This window comes from Annulohypoxylon truncatum (assembly GCF_022578515.1).
Source record: "Annulohypoxylon truncatum strain CBS 140777 unplaced genomic scaffold F4807scaffold_4, whole genome shotgun sequence".
NCBI lineage: Eukaryota > Fungi > Ascomycota > Sordariomycetes > Xylariales > Hypoxylaceae > Annulohypoxylon > Annulohypoxylon truncatum.
In genome coordinates, this window is record NW_025953790.1 from 439766 (window position 1) to 454477 (window position 14712).

At 49.1% G+C, this 14712-nt stretch overlaps 4 protein-coding genes across 4 annotated transcripts; 3 read left to right on the forward strand and 1 right to left on the reverse strand.

The window, feature by feature from the left end:
* Positions 1–517: 517 nt before the first annotated feature.
* On the forward strand, positions 518–3914 carry F4807DRAFT_470727 (uncharacterized protein; the record flags this gene model as incomplete). The annotated part of the gene is made up of 3 exons (XM_048002849.1): positions 518–2449; positions 2505–3834; positions 3889–3914. Exons 1-3 carry the CDS (start codon positions 1040–1042, stop codon positions 3912–3914), a joined length of 2766 nt encoding a protein of 921 aa, XP_047857867.1. The 5' UTR covers positions 518–1039.
* Positions 3915–6015: 2101 nt separating this feature from the next.
* On the forward strand, positions 6016–8920 carry F4807DRAFT_410675 (DUF803-domain-containing protein). Its single transcript, XM_047996635.1, has 7 exons — positions 6016–6584; positions 6680–6723; positions 6797–6822; positions 6897–6987; positions 7047–7298; positions 7356–7647; positions 7707–8920. Exons 1-7 carry the CDS (start codon positions 6565–6567, stop codon positions 8185–8187), a joined length of 1206 nt encoding a protein of 401 aa, XP_047857868.1. The 5' UTR covers positions 6016–6564; the 3' UTR covers positions 8188–8920.
* Positions 8921–9110: 190 nt separating this feature from the next.
* F4807DRAFT_410678 (ribosomal protein S3) lies at positions 9111–10681 on the reverse strand. The gene is made up of 2 exons (XM_047996636.1): positions 10494–10681; positions 9111–10310 (listed from the first exon to the last, which is right to left on the reverse strand). Exons 1-2 carry the CDS (start codon positions 10514–10516, stop codon positions 9554–9556), a joined length of 780 nt encoding a protein of 259 aa, XP_047857869.1. The 5' UTR covers positions 10517–10681; the 3' UTR covers positions 9111–9553.
* A 654-nt stretch (positions 10682–11335) lies between these two features.
* F4807DRAFT_261420 (phosphatases II) lies at positions 11336–14387 on the forward strand. The gene is made up of 2 exons (XM_047994485.1): positions 11336–11473; positions 11547–14387. The coding sequence occupies exons 1-2, from the start codon at positions 11459–11461 to the stop codon at positions 14100–14102; spliced, it is 2571 nt and encodes an 856-aa protein (XP_047857870.1). The 5' UTR covers positions 11336–11458; the 3' UTR covers positions 14103–14387.
* Positions 14388–14712: the final 325 nt, after the last annotated feature.

Here is a 14712-nt window from a genome sequence, read left to right on the forward strand (position 1 = left end):
AAATATCCCGCTAAACTTGGACCTTATTTCATTTGGAGTCCTAACTTATTTTAGCCCCAAGACCATTGAACGATCATCTCAGCACTTCACATTCACGTCAAATACAACTTTCAAACTTCCACTTTACAACTTCATTCTTCGTCTCATCGAAATTTGACTCATATTCCCATCTTGTTTCATTTGGAACATCCACTGTAATTATTCACATCCTTCCCGAAGCCCTTCTACGTGCGTAATACGTCGCTTGAGACCTTGGATTCCTTGCGACTTTACCTACGCAGCTTACGTTGCCTAATCCGCGTTTTATTCTACTACGACGACCAACACCGGCCTTGGTAACCTCTGATACATTTTCTATTTGAAGAATTGCCGTCGCATTCGATAATAATATCCTCGACGAGTCCAACCAGTGTGCTAAATTCAAACGCCACTTTAATCCATTAGGTCAACTCAATATAATCACAACATTTCCGACTACGTCCCACTTCCACGACGCGCTCATCACAAATTCATGACATCGGAATTTTGGCAGCTGGATTATTTTTCACTACAAATGATTCCTTTGTATCCTTCCGACTTATCACTCGTACCTCCATTTACGCTTAATCCGTAATCGACCAACCGACGACATAGCGAGACATAACCACGGTGTTAAACTAGCCAAACTTTATTGACCCTCCACCATTTCACGTACAAAGCAGCTCTAGGGCGCCATTCCAAAACCAAAGTAGGCGCCACGGAAAATTGGACGAGCAGAAACATCGCCCCTCCCGGAAGTAGACGTTCTTTACTCCCACCGTCGCTGCTTTGTTAAATGCTGCAACATTTTCATTTTCTTACGACTATTCACGTATTACTCATTTGAGATTTTTTACCTCTACCCTTCACCTTTTAGGAACCGTTTGATCCCTATCAGGTCCTTTATCTGGTTTACCAACCTAACCCCTCCAAGGATCATACCATCAGTTGGTGCATATATCCTGATCATAATCCTACATTCCTTCCTAGCCAGTTTCGCCAATACAGGCGATCCTCTACAATGCCGGGAGAGGAGATGGAGATTACGACCGATTTCGGTCATGCCGGGTTCGGAGAAGATATTGACATAGACATCGATTTCGCGGTCGGGCAGCCTGACGAAGATCTAGAACTTGCAGATTTTGATCAAGCCCAAGAGATGCAGAATTTTAACACTGATACGAGAGATGAGTTGATGGCAGAAGGAGATGATGCATCGTATGGCATGATTGATGCCGATGATATCGAGCACAACGAGGGAACTACGACGGTTAACGACATCGAGATCGACCTCGCCGATCCTGATGAGAATCTATGGAATCACAACGCTTCCAATGGGGAGACCCTCCAAACTCTTACAGAAATCGACTATGTCGAGGATGCCGATGTAGACAACTCTACTGCAGTGAACGTCGGTGAAGCCAGCTGGCTAGAGACAGCTGCTTATCCTGTTAACACCAACGAAGTGGAATTGGCGCAATCTGATGTGGCCGCCCTTGATGCAGCAAGTAGCCATCTGCCTCAGGATAATACGATTCCTACAGAGGGCGTAGATACCCAAGACTTTGGATTATCCGAGACTAGAGATGATACGAAAGCTCCTGGCAATGATGGTAGCGTCGATGATAAGCCAGAAGGTGTAGTCGAAGGTGCGACTAATGAACAGCAAAATGCTGCCTTTGATGCCGAACCCCAACAGTCTGCGGAAGGATCTGTTCTCAGTAAAAACGTCTCAGAGGATAGCCATGATGACATCCAATTAAATGGCGATGTTAGTGAAGGTAATGCTGTTCACGAAGCTCAAGGACATGAGCAATATCAAGCCCACTCCAATGAAGTATCTGAGGCTGGACACATCCAGGCTGATGGCTCCGAGCATGAAGAGAAACCTTCCACACCCGTGGCTTCGGCTCACGGATCAGTGAGTGAGCACTTGGACCAACAAGAAGACCAGACTGGTCAGCATAGCCCTCATTCGGAGGCTTCTGAACGACAGCTAGGTGGCGACTCGTATGCCGAGTCCACCAATGACCCGGAATCTGTTCGATCCCCTGACCAGGAGAATAAGGCCCATAATGTTGACGAGACACATAGTCAGTCTGATTATTATGATCCTGGAAATGAGGATCAAGAAGCAGCGGATGCTAATCAGAATGACCAAACTTCCCCTGCTGGCAAGGCCTATGTAGAGCATCCGCTTTCCATTGCTACACGCCATGAGATGTACATCTCATATGGCCAGACGGATTATAGACTCTTCGCTAAGTCCGAAGACGATGATCCCAACCAGTACTTTTTGCGTGATATGTCAACTATGGAACTTCCCCTGGGCCAATTCTTGTCAAACTTGAGAGAAGTCATTGCAGACGAAGTATCTGTCCTTGACGAGTTAGTGATGCATGTCGATGGACTAGGGCTTGAATTTTCTGAGGTATTTGCCAGCCCCTAACCTCTCATCAAGTTTACCAGAGCTAACTGCAATCTAGTCTTCTACGAATGATATGCTTGAAGAATTCACATTTGGTGATATTCTTAGTCTCTATGACAAACTTGTTAAAAACGATGGAGCGGAGTCAGCACCGTGTCTTTACATGTATCTTATGGTAAGACCTAACTGTCGCCAACGTCTTGTGGCCCTTCTAGATAGCGCGAGCGCGGGTCGCGGACTCTCCGAAATTGCCGTCTATCGAGAAATGACGCCTGTTCCCGATGAGCAAGCCGACAACCCCGGGCATCATAGCCCATATGCCTCGTTTGATGGCGAGGAAGACGATGAGACCAGACGTGGTTCCAACTCACCGGCCCAAGATGAGGAAGGCGAGGATTCCTACGAATACGGAGTAAACGGTCCGGCGGAAGATGAAGATGAGGGGCACGATGAGTATGAGGCCGAAGAATATCCAGGCTCCAAATCATCTGCAGTTCATACCCCAGCTGCAGAAGCGAACGCAGAGCTGGAAGCACCGGAAGGCCAGGCTGAGGAATCCGAAGAAAATACCAAACAGAACAACGAAGAGGACACCGGTGCAGACGTTGATGGCGAAGTGATTGACTTCTCTGATGACGAACTAGATCTCTCTTCATCGAAGCAGGGTAAATCATATCCTTCTTTTAGCCCTTTGCATTTCTCTACTTTTTTCAACCATACTGGACTGGCTGGCTGTCAGTGTCAGGATTGTTTCGAGCTTTCTCTTGATCAGCTCGATATCTCTATGCCGGACGCACCAACCTTGCTAAGTCCTACCGTGACGGCTCCGAATCCCGAGCCGCGATATCAAAGCAGATCTTCCTCCCAGTGGTCGATAGTTTCGCCCGCTCAACATTCCACCTTCCTAGACCGAACAAAAACATTTGGCATCATTACTAACCCGTATTTCCCTGAAGATCAACAAGCAGATGCGCCTCCGCCAGATCATGAGCACGTGAATCGAGATGAGTCTAACGGTGTGACCACTGCCGAAGACGGCGTTCCGAACCAGCATACGCCACCAGCGAACGACTCGGCCGATGTTGCCCATTCCGAGGTTACCAGCGCGACCGCTACGCTCAATGGCGATGACAATGACGAGATCGATTACTCGGACAACGACGGAGAGGAGATTGAGGGAGGCCAAGATGACCCTCCCAACGCCTCTGACGCAGCATCGACGAACCTCAAAACGCCAATCGATGATGAGATCACGTGGGAGTCAGATGATGAAGACGTCAAGAATGAAACCACAACAGTTCCTAAAACAACGGTACAAGTGTCACCGTCATCTGGAAAACGCCGCAGATCAAACTCGGACCTACTAGATGACTCCACTAGGCAGAACGGTAAGTAGTAGATCTGAGCACTATTCCTTTAGATCATCTGCTAACATATCTCAGATGTCAAGCGTCGTCGTCCGTCTTAATTCTTGGTGGACCTTTTCTCAACCCACTTCCCCCTTAACCCCCCTTGTCTCTTTTCTATCGACCTTCGGCGCATTTGGACGGATCACTAATGAGCTGATGTCGAATTTGCGCAATTGCAATCAACTTACAGATACATGATTTCGTTCCCGCCGAGAGACAAAGTCGATTTCGGAATACTAACACAGATACAGTGCCGAGGTATGCTGGAAAACAACTTAGGTTTTCCCGATGGTAAGTTCGCTTTTGATAATGATCAAGCCGTAAGATCCCCTACGATAACCTCGACGCAACATACGACGAACACACGGCGGCATGACGGAAATTATTACTTTCTCATTTTTACCACGCCAGATGTGTTGTCGTTCTTGATACCCGTGGTGCCTGTACTTTTCGCAGGAAAATAAGTGACCGCTCTGTACCGGAGGGTCATAGGAATGGAAATATTATGGAGTTTCGGAAAGGAAAAAATCTACGGAATTCGGGTCGCGGCTAGCTATCATAATGGGAGGCGTTTTAAGGCGTAGTCGGTGATATGCTGACTATAGAGGGTGAGGATCTTTGTCATGGAGGTTGCTATTATGTTGTGGAGGGGTTAACTTAGGCACGAGTTGTCGGCAGTTCTACCTAGTTTTAACTCCTTAACGGAGCTGACGTCGACTAGATAAGTAGAAGCTACGGACATTTTACTGTACTTCAACTCGGCCGAGACAGTTCCCGAAAGGCCTAGTTATGCACATGCACCCTGCTAGCAATACAGACATATTACGCTTGTTTTCATAAAGAATGGTTTATTCAGCAGTATTACCAAGTATTTTACTGGGTATACGTGGTCATGGTTATCGATATCATATTTCGGATGAGGCGTAAAAAAAAGGAAGAAAAAGTCGAGCTTGAAAGTAAGTGAGTGGAGACGCTTCGTCATCTGTAATTTGCACGCTGGCTTAGTTTATCGTATCACGAATGAAGCCGTTTAAGTGTGCATGCAGTCAGCACATTGTACATCCTATCCCGCAATACGAGGGCCAGGTCGGTAGGTAGAGAACGCCGTGTACCACAGTCAAGGAAAGCCACCGGCACTTTAACAGCCTCCAAAGGAGTCAGTTGCATTACGATTGATGTACCTGGGTAGGGATCGATCGGATTTAGCGATGATCAACCGCCAGGAACAGGAAACAAACAGGACGAAAAACAGGGAGTAGGGAAGTGGGTTGTTTTGTGAAACCAGTTCCATCCGCATAGCACCCGCAAACCTATACCGTATTGGAACATTGGCTTGGGAAGGCCGAGGTATCTTGGTTGCTTTGCTACGCCGTTACGGATCAGTTCTGCCAGTCAGTGTCAAGAGTACATACATACCTACATACGCGGGCGGCCAGCGGCGAGCTGGGAAAGTTGCAAGGGGAGGCACAGCCTCATAGTTGCGGGTCTATCAAGAGACTTTAGGCCAGATTCTTTCTGAGAAAGGCAATAAGGGCAACGAGGGTTTCAAGGTTTCAAGATGCGGTAAGATACATTGAAGATCTGCTTTGTAACTCGATGTCGTGTTTTTATGAGCTTTTAGTTTCGCGCCGTTTTTTGGACGATTGGTTCTCGTGGCCTTATTTAATATGTATGTACATACATACTCTGTTCTTTCTGTTCTTTATTAATAGAGTACAGATGTATACCTACTTTCCAATATTCAAGTACAACATTTCAGTATGTGTATCTAAATATGCACATTAGGTACATGTTTGTAATCGTTATAAAAAGCGTTTATGGAAACATTTGAATATTTGATGTTGTGGGAAGGAAGTTACCGGTACATACATATATAGCAAGATCAATTGGGTGATGATACGTAACTGACGATCGTTTCTCCAGGCTAAGTGCATATCAAGTCAAATTACGGGGGGCAAGGGTTTCGTTTAGCGCATCTCTAATTGTAGTAAACGGACGATGACGCCCCTAGATGCCCCCTATGCAAAGCACAACTGGGCAGAACTGGGGTGGCTGGCTTAGCGGCTACGAGTACCTTAATACGTCGGGGTATTAATTGCAAGTACCTTGGTACTCTGTACGCTCCGTCCCTGCCCCGTACCTGTCCGAATACCTCTGAAACCCCAGCGTCTCCCACCTCTTTACTGTGCAACTAGGAAGTTGCGGTTTCAATGTCCTGCAGGGCAAGCTCTCTCTTACTTTCTCTACCGAATCTTAGTATTCTTAGTGACCCTCTTAGCGATCACGAAGACAAAACCCAAATTTCTTCAACTTCTCAAGGTTTATTCCCATATCGCGAAAGAGAAATAGACGTATTCATTCACTCCCTTTGAAGTCCTTTTTTCTTTCTCGTCTTGTTTCAAATCAATAAACCCTTCCATCGTGCCCCCCCGGGCCCCTACTAAGCCGACACCTTTTTACGTGCGACCGTCAGCCACCGGTCTTTTTTTACTGGCGCAACCGATTCGATCGCTTCTCTCGGGTATTCGTGGCATCTCTGCTGATCGAGGCGCAACACGAACACCTGACTATCCTTCGTTGGTGCTGCCCTCGCCCGGCGCGAGCCATCAAATCTCCTTTTGCGACGACTTCCTTCCCTTCCCTTTTCCACCATACCCATCACTTTCTACTAGACGTTGCGATTGCGCTCGCAACCATATACCTGTCTTCATGATGATGTTAGACGAGAAGTACGAATCACCCCTGGACATCCGGCGACTGTGACCCTCAAAAAGTAATTGGTATTGCCATTGACAACCACGGGCTAATATGGATTTCTAAATAGATACATCGGATTAGCGCTAGCTATCTCCTCAAGTTTAGCCATTGGTAAGTCCATGAAATCCTCGTAGACGAATATTTCACCAGGATGGTAGACATTAACATATTCTTTGTTCTATAGGCACGAGCTTTGTAATAACGAAGAAGGTACTGCAACACACATCCACGATCGCGTCGTCCTTCGACAGCCTATAGGGAGCAGCAGTGCTAATGTCACGTAGGGGTTATTGCAAGCAGAAGAGAAACATGGCTTTCAGGGCGAGGGCTTCGTCTATCTAAGGAATCCAATGTGGTGGGCCGGGATGGTAACAAGTAAGACTACTACTGGGAGACTACGCATGCAAGATAGACTGACATGCGACCCTCTCTAGTGATCACTGGAGAAGTCTGCAACTTCGCCGCATATGCCTTCGCACCAGCTATTCTAGTAACACCTTTGGGTGCGCTGTCCGTCCTAATAGGAGCCGTCTTAGGGTCATACTTCCTGAAGGAAGAGTTAGGAACATTAGGAAAGCTTGGATGTGCCATATGCTTGCTCGGCGCTATCATCATTGTCCTCCACGCTCCTCCCGATGAAGATATCCAGACTGTCGAAGTCATTCTTAGATATGCGCTTAGGCCGGGTGAGTTGGGCTCAACTTCTGTGCAACAAATTTAGTCATACTAACATGGATTCTTAGGGTTCCTTCTTTACTGTACGACCGTAGCCATCTTCGCGACCGTTATGATCTATAAGATCGCTCCAGTGCATGGCAAAAAGAACCCTCTGATATACCTCTCGATCTGCTCTACTGTCGGCTCCGTTTCCGTCATGTCTGTGAAAGCTTTTGGCATTGCGCTAAAGCTCACATTCGCAGGAAATAACCAGTTCACCCATGCCTCGACATACATCTTCATGATTCTTACAGCATTGTGCATCCTGACCCAGATGAATTATTTCAACAAGGCACTCAGTCAGTTCAGCACGCAAATGTATGATCTCCTTAAACCTGATATATAATCTGTGTACGAAGCTAACACCAGCCTCATAGAGTTAACCCCCTTTACTATGTGACTTTCACTACCGCCACCTTATGTGCTTCGTTTATCCTCTTTTCTGGTTTTAACACTACTGATGTTGTTAATACCCTCTCCTTGCTATGTGGTTTCCTTATCACCTTCACTGGTGTCTACCTTTTGAATCTCTCGCGTCGTGACCCTAACGGGACGAGAATGCTTGCCGGACAGAGCACAGATGCTACCGGCACCGACATGATCTCGAGCCTCCAGACGCGTCTCAGTATGCAAGCTCGCCGCAGCACAGGTTCGCGGATAAGCATAGGAAGCCGAGGGCAGTCTGATAGGGAAGGACTTATGCGCGCGTATGACTTGGAACAGGCGGCAGGCGAATTTGGCCTTAACGACCTAACCTCGGATAGTGATGACGAACCGTCGTCGAGGAGGAATGGGGGCCCGTCACCAAAAGTCCATGAATCGATTGAGTTGCAAAGCCGGAAGAAGTCGGGCGAGTGATGGACGTCGACATACCAAGATTAGCATCTCTTAAAACATCTCCACCAAGATCTCTACGACCGCATTGTATATTTTCTCATTCGCCGAACCGCTTCTTCGAAAGCATTAGAAAGTTCAATCCCACTGGTGGACACGATTGATATCATGGATTTTACGTGGGAACCTAAGGTGTATAATGGTAGCCATACCTCCCTCCCGATATTGAGGAGGGGATATCCGGCTCGATAAAGGAGTATAGAAAGGCAACTACGTTTTGGGTTCTTGGTTGGGATTCTCACTGCGGCGTTCCGGGGGACATTGGTCACTTTGGAAGTACCCCTTCCGGCACACAGATTCGGCGTACGGACAAGGAATCCGGTTCGTTCAGTTCAGGGGGCACGAAGAAACGGGTAGTCGAGCTGCCGGCCCACCCCAATTATTTTTCCGAGTTTGTGAGATTATTTTTTGCCAAATTTACTTGGTTGTACGATTACCACGCGTGGAAAGAGAGATGACGGACACGTTTCTTGTTCCCTTGTCTCAATTTTTTGTTCAAACAACGACGGCAAGGGTTGGGAAGCTGGCATGGGAATCGAGACGGGAACGGACGGCGGGGTTCCTAGGTTGGTCCGGTGGCATCAAATAGGTAGCCGCCGCTGAGCTTTTCGAGGGACTTATGTAGGTTATCTAGCTTCTGGGGAGACAGCGAGTAATTAATGCACGCCATCTTCCAACGTATCGCGTATACCCGTGGTAAACTTGACAAGTGTGTGCGGTGTCTGAGTCTCGTTTGGTCTGGGAGCGAATAATCCTAATGTGTGCTCCGAGGCGCGTAAGTGAGTGGCTTTGTGAATTATAGGGACAGAGGTACCTGGTTTTACACACTATCATCGGTCTTCGTCGTTAGGCTGGATAGATCTAATCATCTTTAGAGGAGCAAACCCATTATTCGAGTCACGTATGCCAAGCTAGGGAAAATAAGGATATTGGATGGAAATAACTCCTCGGCATGTATGCATTCTACACATGCCAACTAAAGCATATCACTAGCACCCATCACGATACCAAGTCACGAAAAATATTAACAAGGTTGCGTAACGATTTGCTATTACCGTAGCATAGTCCAGCTCGACATCGCGTCGGCCATCCTAGAAGAATCGCAATTCATCCATCGGTTTGTTGTTTCCCGTCCCTGCAATGCAAATGATGATCAAAGTACGCCGAAGTAATTCTTTCCTTTTCTTTGCCCTCGTAAGTAGTCATAGGAGCAAAAAGAAAAATACACGTCCCTTCGTCACATGTGTCTCATCTCTCGCCTTCCCGTTTCCATTGCCCAAGTTCTTTTCCCAGTTTGGTTTTTGAGGAGTCCAGCACCGACTGCTCAAATCTATTCCTCCGCGGGGGCGGCCTCCTCGCCACCTTCCTCGGCGGCGCGGGCGGCCTCGGCTTGGGCCTGGATCTGGGCGGCCTTGGCGCCGTAGTCCTGGCTCATGGGAGTCACGATGCTGGATTCTTCCTTAGGCTCGATGATGGTAACAGCGTCAGGTAGAGACTTGGAGGGGCCGGCCTTGCCCTCGGGGTCGGAGCCGCGCATGATCTTGACCTTGATTCCGAGCACACCCTGGCGGAGGAGAACGTGACGGGTGGCGCTGTCGATGAAGTCGCGGGCGGGCTGACCGGAGTGGATCATGAAGCCGTCGGTGAACTTCATGGACTTGGCACGGGCGGCGCGCAGCTTGCCGGAAACGACGACCTCGCAACCCTTGGCGCCCGACTCCATAATAAAGCGCAGGACACCGTAGCAGGCACGACGGACGGCAAGACCGTTGAGGAGCTTGTAGCGCAGGGACTCGCACTGGGCGACGGCGGAGAGACCACGGTTCTGGACCTTGGCGGCGTAGAGGGAGACGGAGTTCTCGGGGAACTTGAAGCGCTTCTGGATGAGGGAGGTGAGCTCGCGGATGCGGCGGCCCTGCTCGCCGAGAACCTCCTGGGTGTGGGTCGCGCGGATGATGATGTCGGTCACGGTGGGAGTGACGCGGACCTCAACGCCGGAGTAGCCCTCCTCGGCCAGCTCGCGCTGGAAGAACTCGTTCAGCTCGGCATAGAAGACACCGTCAGCGACGAACTTTCTGCGCTTGGAACTGTACATCGAGATAGATTAGTATGCGGTGAAGTGCCAAAGTGAAAATGTGGAAAATGAAGAATTGAAGCTATCGCGAAATGTGGAATTTGCATTTCGCTTAGGAGGGGCAATGATTTTGCCATTTGCGACAACCAGATCGTCGGATTAAAATGGGAGACGGGCAGAAATGGCAAATACTCACATCTGAGAACCCGGGATAGCCATCTTGAAGATTGATCGAAGTGATGACGGTTGAAGAAGAATTGAATGTGCGGGTTACGAAGGTTGGAGAGGGAAAGATGTCGACTGCCGGGTCAAGTGTGTAGTTCCTCACGAAAATTCGGGGTAGTTGCAGTTGCTTGACAAGTAATTTTTGCCCGTGAATTTTTTGGCTTAGGGTTCAGGTTTGTGGGCTCTCCAAGTCAAAAGACGATTAGATAAGGGGATCTTGTAGCGAACGGGTTGCACTAGTGGAGATCAACGGACCTAAAGTAACGAGTCCCACTCTTTCCACTTACGCTAAGGTTACCTGGGTACGTACCGTGAACGCCTGGGCATTGAATGAAATCGATTTGTGACGTCGGTTATCAGCCACATGCAATTCTCCGATTTTTCAATTTCCTACACCATATTTCTCAGCCTCGCCTTACGTATACCCAGGTACCCAGTCTTAGGTAGCACCACATGTACAAATTAAATGTACCCCCAGCTGCCCCACGTTCAAACTCAGCACAAAGCAATTGACGTTCTAGCTTTTAGCACTTAGCTTAGATGCTTAGATGCACTTAACGCGGGACCAAACCTGAACAATGTGACCACTTTAACACTTCTTGTTGACTTTGACATATGATGCTTTGCCAACTCAGAATACACCACAGAAGACGCCAAATACGCCATGGTGTAATATCTCTCTGTCATCATTCAAAGACGAACGTCCATGAAGTTCTACCTACATAGGTACAATACGCTACGCTGCCATTCCCACCTTATTCTTCGCTGTCTGTAATTACTTAGCTATTTTTCTACTGGTTGATCAGGATCTCCAATCAGCTTTTGAGGGCTCTCAAGCACCTGAGAGTTTTGTCTCCTTACAGCAAATGCGACAACGCGTGCAGCCTAGCCTTTTATCCCCTTCCATGTAATTCTATTACCTGTACGGCTTCCAAGATGCATATTAAAAAGGTAAGGGCCTCCTTCCGCCTGCCTCCGTCTTCTCACGTCTTTCCTTGTCGCTAATGCACTTCGACCAATATAGATACCCGATGTTGATGCCATAAGGGGCGGCGAGAGACACTCCGGCGAACTTCACCTGACAGAACACCATATTATATTCGTATTTCCTAATATACTTCCCGACGGGGCGGTTCCGCAGCCGAACGCTCCGAAGACCCGCGAGGTTTACATCGCTTACCCCATAATCGGGAACTGTGTCTTTCGACCATGTCCTAGTGTAACAGGAAGACCCTCTTCAATAAGACTGCGATGTCGAGATTTTACCTTTATGAACTTCAACTTCCACGATGAACTTCATGCGCGGGAAGCGTTTGAATATATTCGTAACCGCACGTGCCGACTAGGTTCTATAGAGAAGCTATACGCCTTTAGTTACCAACCCCTGAAGCCGGAGAGGCCGTTCAATGGATGGCACCTGTACGACCCAAGAGCCGAGTTTCGAAGGCAGGGGATAAGCACCAAGTCTGTTGATAGAGGATGGAGGATATCTTCCATAAATAAGGACTATACCTTCTCCCCGACCTACCCCAGCATGCTTGTCGTTCCCTCCAAGATATCTGACAACGTTATAAAATATGCTGGTTCATATCGATCTAGACAGCGCATACCCGTATTAACTTACCTACACTCCCTCAACAATTGCTCTATTACCCGGAGTTCCCAACCCATGGTAGGCTTCAGGGGAAATCGAAGCATACAAGATGAGAAGTTGGTCAGCGCCTGCTTTTCCGCTTCGGCTACCGTCGAGTTTAACGGAATAGACGCTTCCGTTTCGGAAACGGCAGAGCCAAGTCCGGCATCTAGCCAAGCAGACCTTGGAGGAGAGAGTTTCGAAGCGGAGACTTCAGATACCGAACGATTAGAAGACGAACTCATCGCTGGAAACGATGACCATAATTACGATTCGAAAACTGGAAAGCGACTGGTATACGGTGCACAGCAGAGCAATCTCATCGTAGATGCTCGGCCAACCATCAACGCTGTCGTTATGCAGGCGATGGGAAAGGGATCGGAGAATATGGAATATTACAAATTCGCTAAGAAAGCCTATTTGAATATTGAAAATATTCACGTCATGAGAGAGTCCCTCAATAGTGTCATAGAGGCGCTCAAAGATGGTGATATTTCTCGTCTACCACCGAATCGCGAACTATTAGCAAAGAGTGGGTGGCTAAAACACATCACCGGCATTCTCGACGGATCGGCTTTGATAGCACGGCAGGTGGGTATAAAACACTCGCACGTCTTGATTCACTGCTCGGATGGCTGGGATCGCACGAGTCAACTATCAGCCCTGTCACAGCTGATGTTGGATCCTTATTACCGAACCATCGAGGGGTTCATCGTTCTGATCGAAAAAGATTGGCTTTCTTTCGGGCACATGTTTCAACAACGCTCCGGTCCCCTCAGCCACGAAAAGTGGTTTGTGGTTGAGAAAGACTCATTAGCTGGCTCAGCGATTCAACCTGGAGAGTCGGATGGTCGTGCTGGCGAGGCTTTTGAAAGTGCTCTCGCAAGTGCGAAGCGTTTCTTCAACAAGAGCCGAAATAATGACAGTAATATCGAATCTGACGGCGATGGTATCGCTTCACCACCTGAAGATCCATCGCAAGTCAAGAAACCTGCAGCAAGCACTCCAGAAGCCAACGAAACTACTAAGCCAAATGAGATATCCCCCGTTTTTCACCAATTCCTCGACGCTACCTATCAACTCCTCCGGCAACATCCTAACCGTTTCGAGTATAACGAACGATTCCTACGACGACTTCTCTATCACCTATACGCCGCACAATACGGGACATTCCTGTGGAATAGCGAAAAGGCCCGAAAGGACGCTCGCGCGAGCGAAAGAACGAGGTCCGTATGGGACTACTTCCTATCCCGAAAACAGGAGTTCATAAATCGCGACTACGACGCGACGATCGACGATCGGCAAAGCGGCCGCGAGAGACTCCTCTTCCCGAAGCTCTCCGACGTGCGGTGGTGGCACCAGCTCTTCGGCCGCTCGGACGCCGAGATGAATGAGTATCTCGACTTGGCCGCGGCCAGGGACGAGAGGCTCGGCACCTACGGCATGGGCAACATGTCCGGCGGCTTCTCCAGCCCGCCGAGCAGCGATTCGAGGTCCCCCCGCCCTCCACCGAGTCCGCAAACCCAGCCCCCAGGCCTGCCGACGAGCAAGAGCGTGCTCACGGGCGTGGAGTCGGCGCACGAGGCCCTCACGCCGGAGGAGAGGGTTGTGGGGAGTCTTAGGCACAGCGCCAGCGCGGACACGCCGGGCGCGTTCGCGACGAACCTCGCGAAGATCCGGGACGGGGTCGCGGGGCTGGAGATCGGGAGGGGTTTGTTTGGGGGCCAGGGCCAGGGCCAAGGTGCTGCTGCCGCCGCCGGCGGCGATAATGGGAATGGCGGGAATGGCGTAGGTTTAGGGTTAGGGAGGACCGGAAGTGGGAATGGGAGCGGGAGCGGGAGTGGGAGTGGGAGTGATAATGGGAAAGGGAATGTGAAGGGGGAGCAGGAGTTGGCGGATATGTCGACGACGACGGGTGGCGAGAAGGGGAGCGTGGAGTTGGCGTAGTCCGCCTGCGTGGTTAGGTGACGAGCGCTGAGAGCGGGTTTGGTTTGGTTGCGCCGGAGATGGTGTGTCGTGGTTAGTTTTAAAGAGCCCTAGAGCCCTGGAGACCTAGGGGATGGGTTTGAGAGGAGGCTGAGAGGCGGAAAGGCTGGGACGCGAGAGGCGTGCCGAGTACGATGGTAGGGGATAGGAGGTAGGGGGTAGGGAGGCATGCATGGTTTGGTCGATTATGAAATATGGAATACGAAATGAAATGTGAACATTTTTATGAACTTGGACTTTTATCTGGACTTCGTCTAAGGTTTGGACTTGGACTTGTAAGAATTATGCTGCGTTGCGTATGTGCGTTGTGATTATAGAAGTTGAGGATGGGGATTATGATGGAGAGTGGGAAAAGGGTTGCTAGGTTATTACCTGGTAAGAGCAAGATGGTTAATGGACGAGAGGTGGAGTGGTGAGGGATGGAGGATGGGGCAGGGTGAGCTAGGTAAGGAAAGAAAGGGGGTGGGATATATATGGCAGATGGGGGGTAAGAAATAGGAAGACGCTCTGAGTTGTGCTGGTTGCGTGGTAGTGTCTGCTACTCTCTAGCTTCGACGTGTATGTAAAAGTG

Bases quoted from the DNA above. Each gene is read 5' to 3' on its own strand.
- F4807DRAFT_410675 (XM_047996635.1), top strand. From the start codon at position 6,565: ATGATGATGTTAGACGAGAA. The intron at 6,724-6,796 runs GTAAGTCCATGA...TTTGTTCTATAG, and splicing joins CTCCTCAAGTTTAGCCATTG to GCACGAGCTTTGTAATAACG. The intron at 7,648-7,706 runs GTATGATCTCCT...CCAGCCTCATAG, and splicing joins AGTCAGTTCAGCACGCAAAT to AGTTAACCCCCTTTACTATG.
- F4807DRAFT_410678 (XM_047996636.1), bottom strand. From the start codon at position 10,516: ATGGCTATCCCGGGTTCTCAGAT. The intron at 10,311-10,493 runs GTGAGTATTTGC...CTCGATGTACAG, and splicing joins GCTATCCCGGGTTCTCAGAT to TTCCAAGCGCAGAAAGTTCG.